This window comes from Prionailurus bengalensis, chromosome C1 (assembly GCF_016509475.1).
Source record: "Prionailurus bengalensis isolate Pbe53 chromosome C1, Fcat_Pben_1.1_paternal_pri, whole genome shotgun sequence".
Lineage (NCBI taxonomy): Eukaryota > Metazoa > Chordata > Mammalia > Carnivora > Felidae > Prionailurus > Prionailurus bengalensis.
The window spans coordinates 162,072,439-162,088,664 of NC_057345.1; the positions used below are offsets into that span (position 1 = coordinate 162,072,439).

A 16,226-nucleotide genomic window follows, 5' to 3' on the forward strand; every position below is an offset into this window, starting at 1 on the left:
CTGCCGTGTCTCTCAGCACTGTGTGCCCTTCAGAATCTCCATTCAGCTTCTGTTCCTTAGGAACTGTTGTCTACCCGGCCTCTCCATGAGTGTGGTCCTGCACACTCATTAACTTGCAGTTAATGACTCAAGAAGACCCCTGTGCTGAATTTTGGAGCTCTTTCTATGAACCTGCTCTTTGGTTCACTTTTCTGCAGATTCCAGACGCTTTAGCATCCCTCAATCCTAACTGCGTGAGGTTTCCATGCTCTTGTTGGGCTATCCTTCTCTGCCTGTGTTCCAGAAAGTGTCCACAGGCAAAACATCAGAGCTGTTGGGTGGATTACCACTTTTATTCCCCTTCTTTTGGGGATCATAGTCATCTGCTACCTGTTAGCCTAATGTCTTCTTTTTTTTTTAATATTTACGGGGCACCTGGGTGGCTCAGTTGATTGAGCGTCCGGCTTCGGAACCATGATCTCATGGTTCGTGGGTTAGAGCCCCACGTTGGGCTCTGTGCTGACAGCTCAGAGACTGAGCCTGCTTCGGATTCTGTGTCTCCTTCTCTCTCTCTGCCCTTCCCCCACTTGTGCTCTGTGTGTGTGTGTGTGAGTCTCTCTCTCTCTCTCTCTCTCTCTCTCTCTCAAAAATAAATAAACATTAAAAAAAATTATTTAAGTAATCACTGCACCCAATGTGGGGCTTGAAGTCATGGCCCTGAGGTCAAGAGTCGCATGCTCCTCCAACTGAGGCAGCTAGGTGCCCCTAGCTCAATGTCTGAAAGTAGTTGCTTCATGTATTTTGTTAAACTTTTACATTGTTTACTGTGGGAGGGTTAGTCTGGCACCAGTTACTCCATCGTAGCAGAGATAGAAGTTCTTTTCTTTTTATACTGAAACAATAGATCTTTTTAATAAGTATAAAATTTCCTGGGGCGCCTGGGTGGCGCAGTCGGTTAAGCGTCCAACTTCAGCCAGGTCACGATCTCGCGATCCGTGAGTTCGAGCCCTGCGTCAGGCTCTGGGCTGATGGCTCAGAGCCTGGAGCCTATTTCCGATTCTGTGTCTCCCTCTCTCTCTGCCCCTCCCCCGTTCATGCTCTGTCTCTCTCTGTCCCAAAAATAAATAAACGTTAAAAAAAAAAAATTAAAAAAAAAATAAGTATAAAATTTCTTATACTTAAAAAAAAACATAAGTTGCCATTCTACATCATGTGCAATAAACAACCAATGTACCGCATCAAATATAGAGATAATTTTGCTAATGGACTCAAGACACCTATAGGGCTTTCTTTAGCTGTTGGCTTGAAAACTCTTGGTTTTAGGTCAGAATGGTACCTACCTTGACATGCTAAGTTCTTTGTTCTTCTTTTCTTTGGTTCTTTGCTGAAAGTCCTGGAATTCTTCTGTTATCTAGTCTTCCTGAGTTCTAGTTCCTTATGAGAACTGACCATGTAAGCCTCCATAATCTCATCACTGATTTAGAGACCTGTTTTCACCCAGTGTGTCTGCATACCAGTTTTTCTATTCTTATCTGTTATTTATCAATTAAGGTAAAATTTAGGCCCAACTTCCCCTGATTTAAATATACTTATGTCCATTACAAGTATTGTGGGGCAGAAGAGATTAATTACCACAATAGCAGCGTGAGTATCTCCCAGCAGGAATAATATACTGCCTTGTAGTTGTTGGTGCTGTATTATATATTCTAGTTTAGAACCATTTTGAATTTGGGCCTTGTTTAATGAGTTTCTCTGAGTGCATCTCTTTATAAAATGGTATCTGTTCACTTTGTTTCTGGGATATAGCTTTAGAACTACATTACTTCCATTTCCTATATGGTTTTTACCTTCAGAAAGGCTGAGTAATATCACATTTTTATATATTTAGGTTTCCTTGATTGGTTGTGAAAATTAGCCTGGACTCACATGAGGAAAAATATAAATGGATCCTCCAAGAAATCTTGGCGTATACATAAGCTATTACTAAAAAATGATTCTTTGTGCATTCTTTCACTGAGAGCACTAGTAGTCTGAGGATTCATTATTACTCTGATTTGGTAAGTAGGGTAGAGAACAGCAAAAAATTTGTTGACAGTTTCGTAGCCAAAAAGCAATCTAATTTTCTTTAAAATATTAATAACTTTTTTTGAAATACTAGTAACGTTTAATAATATACACTCACATGTACAAATACAACAAGCACAAAAGGGTATTTCTTCTTCAGCTATGTTCATTGCTAGACACTGTTCAAGGTACTGGAGCTTGTACTCCAAACAGAAAAAAAAAAAAATTCCCTGCCTTCCTAGAGCTTACATTCCAGTGGAGGCAATCACCAAAATAAATAAGTAAATTGTTATGATTAGAAATATTATGTTAGTAAGTGCTAAGTGCTGAGTGCTATAGAAAAGAAAAGAATGTTGGGTGAAAATGGGTTAGGTATTGCTGAGAGGACTGAGCAGGACAGGCAGGGCAGGCCCAGTGAGAGGAGAATATGTACTCAGACTTGTGGTAGGTGAGGGATGAGTCATGCCTGGATTTGGGGAAAGAGCAGCCCTGGCAGAAGAAAAGACACCTGTGTGTCTGGAGAAGCGTGAGTAAGAGGGAAGTAGTTGAAGAGGAGGTTCCAAAGGAAATAGGTGACTGGAGTAGGACACGGGGGCTAGAGTATCCACCCTTATAGTACCAGACCCATTTCTATTTTGTTTTATTTATTTTATTTATTTTATTTTATTTTATTAATTTTTTTTTTTTAATTTTTAGAGAGAGCAGGTTAGAGGGGCAGTGAGAGAATCTTAAGCAGGCTCCACACTCAGCATGGAGCCCGACATGGGGCTTGATCCCATGAACCATGAGATCATGACCTGAGTTCAAATCAAAAGAAGCTCTACCAACTGAACCACCCAAGCATCCCCCCCCCCCCCCCCAATCAACTTCTCTTTTAAAAAGCCAGAGATTTCCAGCCAGCTGATCCAGTGAGGGGAGGTGTTTTCAAAACTCCCTGCTAAAAATGGGTTCTCCTTCACTGCTTCTCATGGGCGTGATCCTGTGCCTCAGGTGGGTTGGGAAGGGATAAAAGATTGAGAATCACTCTTCTAGGTAAAGTAATGTCCTCCCTGCCTCTCAGTCTCCTGAGTATTCTTCCTTTCTTTTTCCTTCACAAGTCTCCTCTGGTTGCCCAGAAATAGAGCTAAGAAAAGATTATCAGAAGGCTCTGATTGAAGAGATTCCCATTTTCTCTAATCCTCATGACCTAAAGCCCTTAGGGCTCTCCAAATATTTAATGTAGCAGTGGCAGTTTTTTTGAACAGTCATCTCAAATTTGCGTGTAGCACTAGGTACCGTGGAATGATTTTTGAGAGCCCCTGCTTACTCTGGCAAAAATTACATAGAAGAAGAAAAGCTATCAATACAAACTTATCTGGGAAGCATTTTAAAGAAGTATCAGTTATCTGAGTCGTGCCAGAAGCCATTTTAAAAGTTTAAGGAGCCAAAAGAAATTATTTTTAGCTTAATACTAGTAGAGCAAATTATTACCTGGGGAAAATTATGAAAACTTGAAGTGCTCTTTGGGGTCCAGGGAGCAATTTGGCTGGGATCCTGTACCTCTGGCTGGGGGTGTGTTGTAGAGAGACTTATGCCCAGCAGTAAGATCCTGTACTGAGTTTAGATACTCATGTACTATCAGAGAAGATTTTTGAAAAGGGCATGTTAAAATTGGGCAAGACTGTACTTTGACTTTATATTTTCATTTTAATTGTAATAAGACAAATTGCAGCACACTGAGCCTGGTCAAAAAGGTTTCTCTCTTCCTCTTCTCACTAACAGCAGGGTTGGCATTATTTAGATATTAGCAGGGCTGTTCCTGCCCTCTGCCTGAATGCAGGCTTTTTCAGCTGTCCAAATAGCCCTGGGGCCCCAGAGCTGGCATCTCTCTCACCGTGGGACAGATGACAGAGTGGTCGTCATTGAAAGGGGGATGGAGGTATTCTGACCCCTCCTGTTGTTCAGCTAGGGCCAAAGTGGTAGTCCAGAGTGACCTGCAGTCAAAACTCTCTTATTTGGGACACTGAGGGGGCAGTTTTCACTTCACTCTTTCATAAAGACATAAAAGCATGCAGGCATGATTTCTAAACAGGGAGGCACGAAGGCCAGGAATTTGCAGACTTCACGTGCTCTGCTCCCTGGTGACAGATGTGCAGGCCATATTTTGGAAGGGTCACACAGGTCTTGGTGTGCCTTGTGACAGTCAGTCTTAGCTGTGAGGATAAAAAGCTGCAGTTGCTCCTGGGTCTCAGGATCCATCAAGGGGATTTTTTTGAGACTCACCCTGAACACAGGCAGAATTAGGAGCCTAGAGAGAATTTTGGCAATTGAGTTGAGCTATGTGTGAGTGTCTGTGTGTGAGTTTAAAGAAAAAAAAATATTCACATTTGTTGAAGATGGTAAGTAGACTTTATATAAGACCATTCCAATAGGTATCAGACCACTCAGGATTTTACAGTTGGCAAGAGACTGGGCTCAACTCTGAGTACAGCTTGGGCAAGTGGGAATTGATAGCCAAGGAGCCGGGTGTCAGTGGGTGGAAAATTACTAAGAGGAAACATCAGGCGTAAGAGGGGGTTTGGCTAAAATGACGTGACAGGATTCTTGCTGAAGACAAGGCTGATTAGGTGTCTCCTGGGGGATGTTGGAAGATGAGGAACCCAATCAGATGTCAGATACTGAGGGTGGAAGTTTCTGGTTACATGGACTTAGCAGGGTTCTTGCTAAAACTGCATTTTACGAGCAAGTACACAGATGGGCCTAAGGAAAGGTTCAGAAGTCTGAGTAAATTTCGTCAACAGTCTTTGTAAGTGTGTATATGTGTGTTTGTGAATGTGTATTTGTATATTTGTGTGTGTATGCATCGCTGTATGTACCTGTGTGCCTGTGTGGGTATCTGTGCAAGTGTGTGATTGTGTGTGTGTTGTCTGTGTGTGTGTTAGATTGGTGGGTAAGAAACTCATAGGGAGAAGAGTCATTCAGCAGGTCTCCAAGGGGAGGAGCTGTAGCAATACACTACATTTTTAGCACTAAAAATGTATGACCAGACAGTGCTGCGTCTGTAGTTATAAGAAGAGAAATTTGAGAAAGAACTGATTTTAGGAAGAATTTACAATAACGCCTTCATGAAGTCTTTGAAGAACTTTCACCCTTCAATGATACCTTCGTAAGTGATGGCTTCCTAATTCCTATTCCTTGTTTTTCTATTTTAATTGTGCTGCTTACCATGTTTCACCTTGGTAATTTCTGTCTGTGTACAAATCTTCCTAACTCAATTTTCACTTCCTTGGTGCAAGAGCCATGCCCTGAGTGCCTTCTGCTCCTCCAATACAGGTACTCGGTAAATATTTGCAAGTTGAATGAATGCATTTTCAACACCTTCATTCTGAATTTTGTTGACGTTGTTGGTAAAACTTGTAATTAATAACGAGTAAACCTCTCAGTATTCTAAGTGGTTAATAATCACATAATTAAAATGATAACATGATAAGTGGTAAACATCTTGAGTTTCAAAGACTTTTGGTATATCCATGTCATCATTGGCATTACAAATGCACGTGATTTTAGTATACTAATACTCATCTAACCTCTGTGTCAAATGTTTTTGCTGGTAAAATAGGGTTCAGAATACCTGCTTCATCTAACAGGGCTGTGGTAATCAACATTTTTAAGGCTCTTTGGAAAATTAGTTAGTGTTCAAGTACATAGTGTTTGAGATCTTACTGTTGTAATACTAGAGAGTAAAAGAGAAAAACATACAAGTGTACCTATCTATAAAAGCCTCAAAAGGCACATGAGAATAATAGTACATGTTTTTAAGTACTTTATTCCTTGTTTTCATTAAATACTTCTTTTAAAAGATCTTTGTGGCTAATGATGATGATGAAGATGATGGTGCTAGTCATAATAATAGCTTCTGTAGCCTTTTATAATTTATAAGGCTTACATGAATTATCTTGGATTTAACAGTGGATGAAGGGAGGGGACTAGCTCTTATAACCCTAAGTTACTGTTACAACAAAATTAGTCAAAACAAAAAATGTAAATGCATTTTAATGCAAATGTATTTGGTTAACATTACACCCAATGTTCTAAAATACATTCACTGATTTTTCAAAAGATACCTGGAAATTAAAAAAATATATATATACAAGTGAAGTATTTGAAGAAATAAAGCATCTCACAAGATGACAGTACTACTATAGTCTGTTAGTATGCCCAATTCTTGGCTGAGCCTTCTGTTTATGATTGTAGGAAGGCAGCTGGGCAAAGAGCAGTTCTGCCTCCCCCTCCTTCTTTCCCTTCCCTCTTCCCATACTTGGCACCCCTGTTCCTGACTGTTGGATATTGGAATTGCTGTCCTGAGAGGTCCCCCAGAGCTTCTGCTGATGTTAGCTGAGGGGCTTACTCAGCAGATTGATGAGGGGATGGCCTTCCACATGGCAGGGGGTTTGCAAATATTGATTATCATGCAGCCAAACAACAGAAGTCACTTAACGGTAGATGTGTTTGCTAATTTTATGGTTATTATACATTTTTCTCACAAATGCCTCTGTGTTAATATTTGTGTTCTGATTAATCCAGAGACTGGTTAATTAGTCCCTAGATAATCCCAAATTGACTGAATTATAAGATTCAAGAGCATATTAAACTTCCCCATTGCATAATGCATGCAGGCAGCACTGGGAATTCAGAACCTTTGTAATCCCTTGTACACCTGACTGTGGAAGTTCCCATGTACTCTCTCTCTCTCAAAAGTAAATAAAACATTAAAAAAATTTTTTTAATTCCATAGATTTTTTTTTAAATTTTTAATGCTTATTTATTTTTGAGACAGAGATGGAGCACGAGTGGGGGAGGGACAGAGAGAGAGAGGGAGACACAGAATCCTAAGCAGGCTCCAGGCTCTGAGCTGTCAGCACAGAACCTGATGCGGGGCTCAAACTCACGAACCATGAGATCATGACCTGAGCCGAAGTCAGACGCCCAACCGACTGAGCCACCCAGGCGCCCCTAATTCCATAGATTTTGATAATTCATAAGTTAGATGTGATAAAAAGTTAAGTGTTAAAACCACTCCTCTGAGGATCATAAATACATTTTAATAAAATATTTTTTGATGCTGCTAAATAGGCATTATTTACCATTACAATTTATACAGTACTTAAAATAATCATATTTTATCAGAAATATTTTTAGGTTGTGCCTTTTGTACAACTAATTTGGATGGGTTAACATCTGTCTCATCTTGTTATCTAATTTAGAAAGTTTTTAATGACAGACTGAGATTCATCCTGGAAGAACTGAAGAACCACAGAAGAAAAATACCAAAACCAAGTAGGAAAACAATGATTCACTGGTTTATAAAAGATGAGATCCAAATGGGATTTACCAAATAAATAAATGAATGGCAGTATCTCCAAGAAGACAAAATTTACATGTTTGAAACGTGAAATATTAACATAATCAGATAAGATGGCAAAAAGATACGGAATCAATTGGATTTCATGTGGGTTTTTTTTAATGTTTATTTATTTTTGAGAGAGAAAGAGAGTGTGTGCACACCTGAGCTGGGGAGGGGCAGAGAGAAAGAGAAGGGGGTGGGATCTGAAGTGGGCTCTGTGCTGATAGCAGCAAGCCCAATGTGGGGCTTGAACTCATGAGCCCTGAGATCATGACCGGAGTCAAAGTTGGACTCTTAACCCACTGAGCCACCCAGGTGCCCTGTTATCAATTGGATTTCAGAGAAGAGAGACTTTTTTTTTAATTAGTTTTTTTTTTAATTTAATTTTTTATTTTTTAAAATTTACATCCAAATTAGCATACAGTGCAACAATGATTTCAGGAGTAGATTCCTTAGTGCCCCTTACCCATTTAGCCCATGCTCCCTCCCACAACCCCTCCAGCAACCCTCAGTTTGTTCTCCATATTTATGAGTCTCTTCTGTTTTGTCCTCCTCCCTTTTTTATATTATTTTTGTTTCCCTTCCTTTATGTTCATCTGTTTTGTGTCTTAAAGCGCTCATATGAGTGAAGTCATATGATTTTTGTCTTTCTCTGACTAAGTTCACTTAGCATAATACCCTCCAGTTCCATCCACGTAGTTGCAAATGGCAAGATTTTATTGTTTTTTTTAAATTTTTTTTATTAAAAAAATTTTTTTTTTCAACGTTTATTTATTTTTGGGACAGAGAGAGACAGAGCATGAACGGGCGAGGGGCAGAGAGAGAGGGAGACACAGAATCGGAAATAGGCTCCAGGCTCTGAGCCATCAGCCCAGAGCCTGACGTGGGGCTCGAACTCACACACTGCGAGATCGTGACCTGGCTGAAGTCGGACGCTTAACCGACTGCGCCACCCAGGCGCCCCAAGATTTTATTGTTTTTGATTGCCGAGTAATACTCCATTGTGTATATATACCACATCTTCTTTATCCATTCATCCATCGATGGACATTTGGGCTCTTTCCATACTTTGGCTATTGTTGATAGTGCTGCTATAAACATGGGGGTGCATGTGTCCCTTCGAAACAGCACACCTGTATCCCGTGGATAAATGCCTAGTAGTGCAATTGCTGGGTCATAGGGTAGTTCTATGTTTAGTTTTTTGAGGAACCTCCATACTGTTTTCCAGAGTGGCTGCACCAGCTTGCATTCCCACCAACAATGCAGAAGAGATCCTCTTTCTCCACATCCTCGCCAACATCTGTTGTTGCCTGAATTGTTAATGTTAGCCATTCTGACAGGTGTAAGGTGGTATCTCCGTGTGGTTTTGATTTGTATTTCCCTGATGATGAGTGATGTTGAGCATTTTTTCATGTGTCGGTTGGCCATCTGGATGTCTTCTTTGGAGAAGTGTCTATTCATGTCTTTTGCCCATTTCTTCACTGGATTATTTGTTTTCTGGGGTGTTGAATTTGATAAGTTCTTTATAGATTTTGGATACTAACCCTTTATCTGATATGTCATTTGCAAATATCTTCTCCCATTCTGTCGTTTGCCTTTTAGTTTTGCTGATTGTTTCCTTCGCTATGCAGAAGCTTTTTATTTTAATGAGGTCCCAGTAGTTCATTTTTGCTTTTGTTTCCCTTGCTTCTGGAGACATGTTGAGTAAGAAGTTGCTGTGGCCAAGATCAAAGAGGTTTTTGCCTGCTTTCTCCTTGAGGATTTTGATGACTTCCTGTCATACATTGAGGTCTGTTATTCATTTTGAGTTTCTTTTTGTGTATGGTATAAGAAAGTGGTCCAGATTCATTCTTCTGCATGTTGCTGTCCAGTTTTCCTAGCACCACTTGCTGAAGAGGCTGTCTTTATTCCATTGGATATCTTTTCCTGCTTTGTCAAAGATTAGTTGGCCATACGTTTGTGGGTCCATTTCTGGGTTCTCTCTTCTGTTCCATTGATCTGAGTGTCTGTTCTTGTGCCAGTACCATACTGCCTTGATGGTTACAGCTTTGTAGTATAGCTTGAAGTCTGGGATTGTGATGCCTCCTGCTTTGGTTTTCTTTTTCAAGATTGCTTTGGCTAGTCAGGGTCTTTTCTGGTTCCATACAAATTTTAGGATTATTTGTTCTAGCTCTGTGAAGAATGCTGGTGTTATTTTGATAGGGATTGCATTGAATATGTAGATTGCTTTGGGTCATATCGACATTTTAACAATATTTGTTCTTCCTATCCAGGAGCATGGAATCTTCTTCCAATTTTTTGTGTCTTCTTCAATTCTTTCACAAGCTTTCTGTAGCTTTCAGCGGATAGATTTTTCACCTCTTTGGTTAGATTTATTCCTAGGTCAGAGAAGAGAGACACTATAAGGAAAAGCTCCATGAAGGAAGTGAACACCAAGCTGGTCATAAGGAAATGAGTCAATGTGAGAAAGTAACTTCCTGTCTGTATTGTTTTTTATTGCTGTGGAACACATTACCACAAACTTAGTGGCTCAGAACAGCATACATTTATTATCTCGCCATTTCCATGGGGCAAGTTCCTGGACATGCTTGTCTGAATCCTCTGCTCAGGGTCTTAAAGGCTGAAATCAAGGTGCTTACTGGGCTGTACTCTTTTCTGGGGCTTAGGGACACCTTTTAAGCTCACATAGTTGTTGGTAGAATTAAGTTCATTGCAGCTGTAGGACTGAGATCCCTGTTTTCTTGCTGGCTGCCAGCCAGGGGTCTCACGTATTCCTCACCATGCCGCTCTCTTGCAACATGGCAGTGTCCTTCTTCAAGGCCAGCAGAAGAATCTCCCACTTCCTCCACTTGATTGGAAGTGGATGATTCACTTGATTATGTCAGGCCCACTAGGGGGAAAAAAACCTCCCTTTTGATTAACTTGAAGTCAACTGATTAGGAACCCTAATTATATCTGCAAAATCTCTTTATCTCTGTCATAACATAATCATGGGAGTGATAGCTTTACACTTTTGCCATGCTCCTATGGACCAAAAGCAAATTCCAGCTCCTGCCCACACTCAAAGACATTATACGAGGATGTGGGTCATTGGTGGTCGATCTAAGATCCTGCCTATCACAGTGTCTTCTTTCGTAAATGATTCTTTCTATTGTTTTTGAACATGTTTTAAAAGTGAGGTTTTTTTTCCTTTTTAAGCGACTTGAAAAATGGTCCTGGGGTGTCACATGCCAGGCTAAGAAAAATAACTTCTCTGAACTTGGAGCTTTCACTTACTTTTACTTGAGGGAGCAGCTGTACACATTTATTAAGGGAATGGAAAGGATCCTGGAGTGAGTTATAATTAGAGAAGCCCACATCATCATTTTGAAATACTGCAAGAGCTTCTGAAGTGGTCTCTTACCTGCTGGTCTTTATTCCCTCACATCTGCCTCTACTTGCCAAGGTAGTAGACTTTCAAAGTCCACACCCAACCATGCCACTACTCTTCTTAAAATACTTATGCTGGCTGTTAGATGGAACCCAGCTCTCCAGCCTCCTGGGAGGGGACTGCCATGCTGTTCAGCTTCATGTCCCAACACAAGCTTCACGTGCCTTTCATTCACACGGAACTGAGGCAGTGGCAGGAGGAGTTAAGAGGAGGGGGTGGATTTGAAAGACATTAAGTAGGTAGAATTACCTGCATGTGGGGAGGGTGAGGATGAGGCTGCTCCATCCATGGGAATAAGGAGTGCAGGTGCAGTAGCAGATGTAGGAGAGAAGAAGAGTTAGTTTGAGGTTGCCGTAGAGCCCCACCGTCACACACCAAGGACTTGTGGCAAGCTTCGCTATCTACTGGGTGCTGTGGAATCTATAAAAGAAGTGCCAGGCATGACCTCTACAGAGATGAAAATCCATGTGGCATTAGGAAATTGTGGATTCACAAGAGAAGACGGGCAAAGAAGGATTATCACCAGCGGTAGATTAGAGAGGTGGGATGGTAAAAATGTTAGTTAACAGCTGAATGCAATTTTCTGCATTCCGTGGAGTACCCAGTAAAAGCAATGACAGATAAAACATTGCTTTTCATTGTTTCTGTGGCTTCAGTGTTTATACATGGGGGAAACATTATTAGGACTTCATCTGGGGATGCCTGAAGAAAATATCAGGAAGAGAGGTTTCAAAGTTGTTCTGGTTATCTCAAATTAGCTTTGTCTTTTCAAGTGTCTTTGGTCACCTGGCCTTATACAATCTTGTTACGAATCTTGAAGTTCTTTTGTGCTTGTTTTGGACTGTATGGAAGTACTTACATTTTTCTTCTGCTTTCTATTTCTTCTGGAGAATGTTGGGCCAAAAATGTTTTTAAGCTGTCTGTCTTTCTAATGTGAGACGTGCTCTAGGAAGAATGTACAAAAATGGGGTGCTGCTTTCCTTTTTAATGGAAGATGGATTCTAATCCCCACGTATCTTTTTTCCTGTGTAACTAAGTAGAATCCACCATGTCGATGCCCAGTTAATTTCCAGCTCATCTGGTCCTCGTGATTCTTCCCATGGCCGTTTAAATGCTGTCATTGCTTTAGACCTGCAGGCCAGTGTCAGAATGCTGTGGCAGCAGCCCATGGAGTTCACACGGCTGCTTGCTGTGTCTGGGTGTGACTTCCTACTGGTGCTAACACTGCCTCCTATGAAGTGCGCCCCGCTGGCATGGCTCCTCACCGAGGGGTGCCTCTGCCAGTTGCGGTCGCCCTCAGTGCCTGTGAAACGCGTTCTCACTGAGCACACAAAGACACTTGTTGAAATTCATTTGTACCCCTTGATTAACTGCTCAAGTTCTAGCCCCTGTTTCAAAGCCCCTTCACTTTGGGAACATACCTTCTGGTAGGGAATTGATAAAGCCCTAACAAATGGCCAATAGGTGGAAGGAGGCTCTTGTTCTGATGGGTCGTATCTTCCCTAATAAAGCCTGCAAACCTTCCACCTCTTTCAGGAACTTGGTTATCTCATAAACTGGGCACTAATGTATCAGGATTTCCCCTCCTCCTTTCTGGGAAGCAGAGTCCAAGCCCTTTCACTAGAGGTTAGTTGGAAGGCTAGCCAAAGTTGTGGGCACACTCTTTGAGTTTAGTTTTCTTGGGCCTGAAAGTGTGATGGAGGCAGGTGAAGAGCCTCTTAAGTAAGCTTAAGTAAGACCGTAAGTAAGGTCTTCCCCTTAGGGACGGTCTTCTGTTCATGTTCTCTAAAAATGGTCATCTCTCACGGTGGGATCTGTCTTCCTCCTACAATGTCCCAAGTTCCTTGGAACTCTGGTGTATCCAGTCCTGACTTCTATGTTGGTCTAGGTGCTAATAAGTGATTCTGTGATAACAGTCCCCCAACCCTACATACATACAGACATACACACGTACACACACACCCCAAATCTCAGTAGCTTCACCCAATGGAGGTTTATTTGTCACTTGCACAAAGTCTCCATCTTGTGGCTATAACATCTGAAACACATACTTTCTGTATTAGTTTCCTAGGACTCTCAAACAAAATACCACAAGCTGGGTGGATTTAAAAAAACATTTTTGGTGTTTTGTGTTTGGTGTTTGGTGGTCTCACAGTTTTGGTGACTGGAAGTCCAAAATCAAGTTGTTAGCAGGGCCACATTCTCCTGACGGCTGTAGAGGAGTACCCTTTCTTGCTTCTTTGTAGTTTCTGGTGGTTGCCAGCAATTCTCAGGGTTCCTTGGCTTGTAGTTGCATTACTTCAATCTCTGCCTCTACCTTCACATGGCCATCTTCCCTGTGTTTCCGTGCCTCAATTCCCTTCTTTTTATAAGAACACCAGTCCTTGGATTATGGCCCACCCTAATCAGTATGACTGATTAAGTTGATTACATCTGCAAAGGCCTTATTTCCAAATAAGGCCACTCTCACAGATATTGGATGTTAGGACTTCGACATATTTTATGGAAGGGACACAATTCAACCTGTAATGCTGTAGAGTTGTGGCTTAGGAAAAGAGAGATGGAAGACATCCTGTGGCTCTTAACAGTTTCATCTCAGAAGTAATAAAGGACAGTTTGTTCACAGTCCACTAGCCACAACATGACTCCAACGTAACTGCAAGGGAAGATGGTAAATTCAGGGAAGCACATGGGTATTCAGTGAGAATTACTGGTCTCAGTCACATCCTTGACCAGCTCATTTCTTCTGGTCCCAGAAGTCTCCAGAGCACACATGAGGCTGCATGGTTTCTGTGAAATGTGAAATATCTGTCAAGGAACACCATATGATCCTGCAAAAGCATATTGTAAGAATGGACTTTGAAAACTGCTTAAAGGAAAGAAACAGTTTTTATAATACGTAAAACTCTCCTATTTTTGTTTGGTTTTTTGGTTCATCTTAATCCAGAGAATACAAGATGGTGGTCAACAAGTTGGATCTAGTCCATAGATGGTGTGTGTGTGTGTGTGTGTGTGTGTGTGTGTGTAGTCTACACAATGTTCAAGAAATGTAAACAAAGATCTAGATATCTTTCCTTAAACAGTTGGAAGATATGACAACATCTGGGCCCATGTGTCCACAGAAAACCAGTAATAAGGAAAACAGCTAAGTAAGACCTGTTCCTTTTAGCAGTCCCATCTCTGCAGTTCATTCTGATGCCCACCATTCCCTAGAGTATTGCCAACATTGAGGCTTAGTATCAGCTCTTATTTATCTTTGAGCTTTCACCGTTGTTTTCATATAGTAGAGATCTTTTCCCCTTATATTTGGCTCTTTTTACCTATTTGATTTATCTGATTGGCCACTGCCAATCAGACATTTGTGTTTGTGACTTCCAGTTTTAAATAAAACCTGAGCTTTCATGTATCTTATCACATCCTGGTTCTTCTAAAGGATTAAGCAATACCCAGAAGCTTGAACTGTGCTTGAACTCATGACTCAGAGACTTATTCCCGCTTTAGCCATCTGTAAAGGAAAAACTCCTCCCGTGTTTCCTTCACTGTCTCCACTACTATGGTAACCCAACACTTCTGACACCAATGTGTGGGTTTTCCACAGCAAGCAATTCTGAGACACTGGCTGAGTCTCCTACAGTTCAGCTCAATTCAATTCAATTGTGACACCATCTACCTGGAGAGAGCATCAGATCCCCCAGGTTATGGGCTCAGCCCACCAGACTGCCCTGTCAGAAACACTTCAGATGTCACTGTAAATCAGAGAGGTTCCTACACCCTCTACCTCAGGAAAAAGTTTACTTACTAGTTTGCTGGGTTTTTTGTTTTTTTATCTTTTTTTATAAAAAAAAATATAATTTAGGAACAGCCAGATGGAAGAGATGCATAAGGCAAGGTGTAGGAAGGAGCATGGAGCTTCCATGATCTTTCCCAGCATGTCACTTTCCCCAAATCTTCACATGTTCACCAACGTGGACAAGTTCTCCGAGCCCCATAGTTCAGGGATTTTTATGGAGGCTTCATTATGTAGGCATGGCTGATTAAATCATTGGCCTTTGGTGATTGAACTCAATCTGCAGACTTCTCCCCAGATGTTAGGAGGTGGGCCTGCAAGTTTCAGCCCTCTAATCACATGGTTGGTTCCCTTAGCAACCAGCCTCCATCCTTAGGTTACCTAAGGGTTTTCCAAATGTTACCTTAGTAACATAAATGCAGTTGTAAAGAGAGGGTCTTGTTATAAATAATAAGACAGCCATTTTACCTTTATGCCTCTGAAATATCTCAGGAACAAAGGACAAAAGACCAACTAGCATAACAGAAGATGCCCCTATGGCTCTTATGTAGAAAATCACAAGAGTTTCAGGAGCTATGTATAAGGAACAGTAGGTAGAGACCACTATATTCCTTACTATAAATCAAGAGTATTACACCATCTGTAATAGTTGTGATTTAAGGTGAATAGTTAACAAAAGCCTAGCCTACACACAGCCTAACCTGTGATGGGGATAAGTGTATAAATGTTTGCAATGAAATACTTGTAATTGGGATGGTTGCATAAACTTGAATATAATTAACATAATGCATATTGATTGAAGTAAATCCTTATTGATACAGCTTTTTGTGCTTTTTCTCCCCTTTATAGACCATTGGAACGATCCAGTGAAGATGTGGATATCATCTTTACAAGGCTGAAAGAAGTTAAGGCTTTTGAGAAATTTCATCCAAATCTTCTTCATCAGATTTGTTTATGTGGTTATTATGAGAATCTGGAAAAAGGAATTACATGTAAGAAATGCGACGTCAGTGGAGTATTTTCATGTATGGTTTGTGCTCATTTGCAGTTATCCTATGGGGCTAGATAACACATGGAGTATTTATGTGCCAAATATTTGAGCTTCAACCAAAGGTATTAGGCTGACATTTCCCTTTGCTTTGTTTATTCATTTCCCTGTAGGCATTTCCTTCACTTTATTCACAGCATGTAAATGGATCTTCCAGGGTAGCTTGGAAGATAGATCTAGAAGGATGTACTGATTCATATATTCAGCTAAATCCTTAGACACTCAAATACAAAAAGTAAAATGATCAGGTAACAGCTGTATTTAAAAAATATTTTTGGGGTGCCTGGGTAGCTCAGTGGTTGGGCCTCTGACTTTGGCTCAGGTCATGATCTCATGATTCGTGGGTTTGCGCCCCATGCCAGGCTCTGTGCTGACAGCTAAAAGCCAGGAGCCTGTTTCAGATTCTGTGTCTCCCTCTCTTTCTGCCCCTTCCCAGCTTGTGCTCTCTCTCTCAAAAATAACTATTTAAAAAAATTTTTTTTGAAAAAGTAAAAAAAAAAATTTTATCATTAAAAAAGAATGCTTTTCCATCTGT

General features: G+C 40.8%; 1 protein-coding gene across 2 annotated transcripts in view; it reads left to right on the plus strand.

Annotated features, from left to right (window-relative positions):
• The window catches only part of RAPGEF4 (Rap guanine nucleotide exchange factor 4), a 290,524-nt gene that overhangs the window by 33,537 nt on the left and 240,761 nt on the right, over positions 1-16,226 (plus strand). For both annotated transcript variants that reach the window (XM_043577056.1, XM_043577057.1), the window contains exon 2: positions 15,493-15,635. In XM_043577056.1, the coding sequence (XP_043432991.1) occupies positions 15,493-15,635 (143 nt within the window). The remainder of the gene's footprint in view (positions 1-15,492; positions 15,636-16,226) is intronic.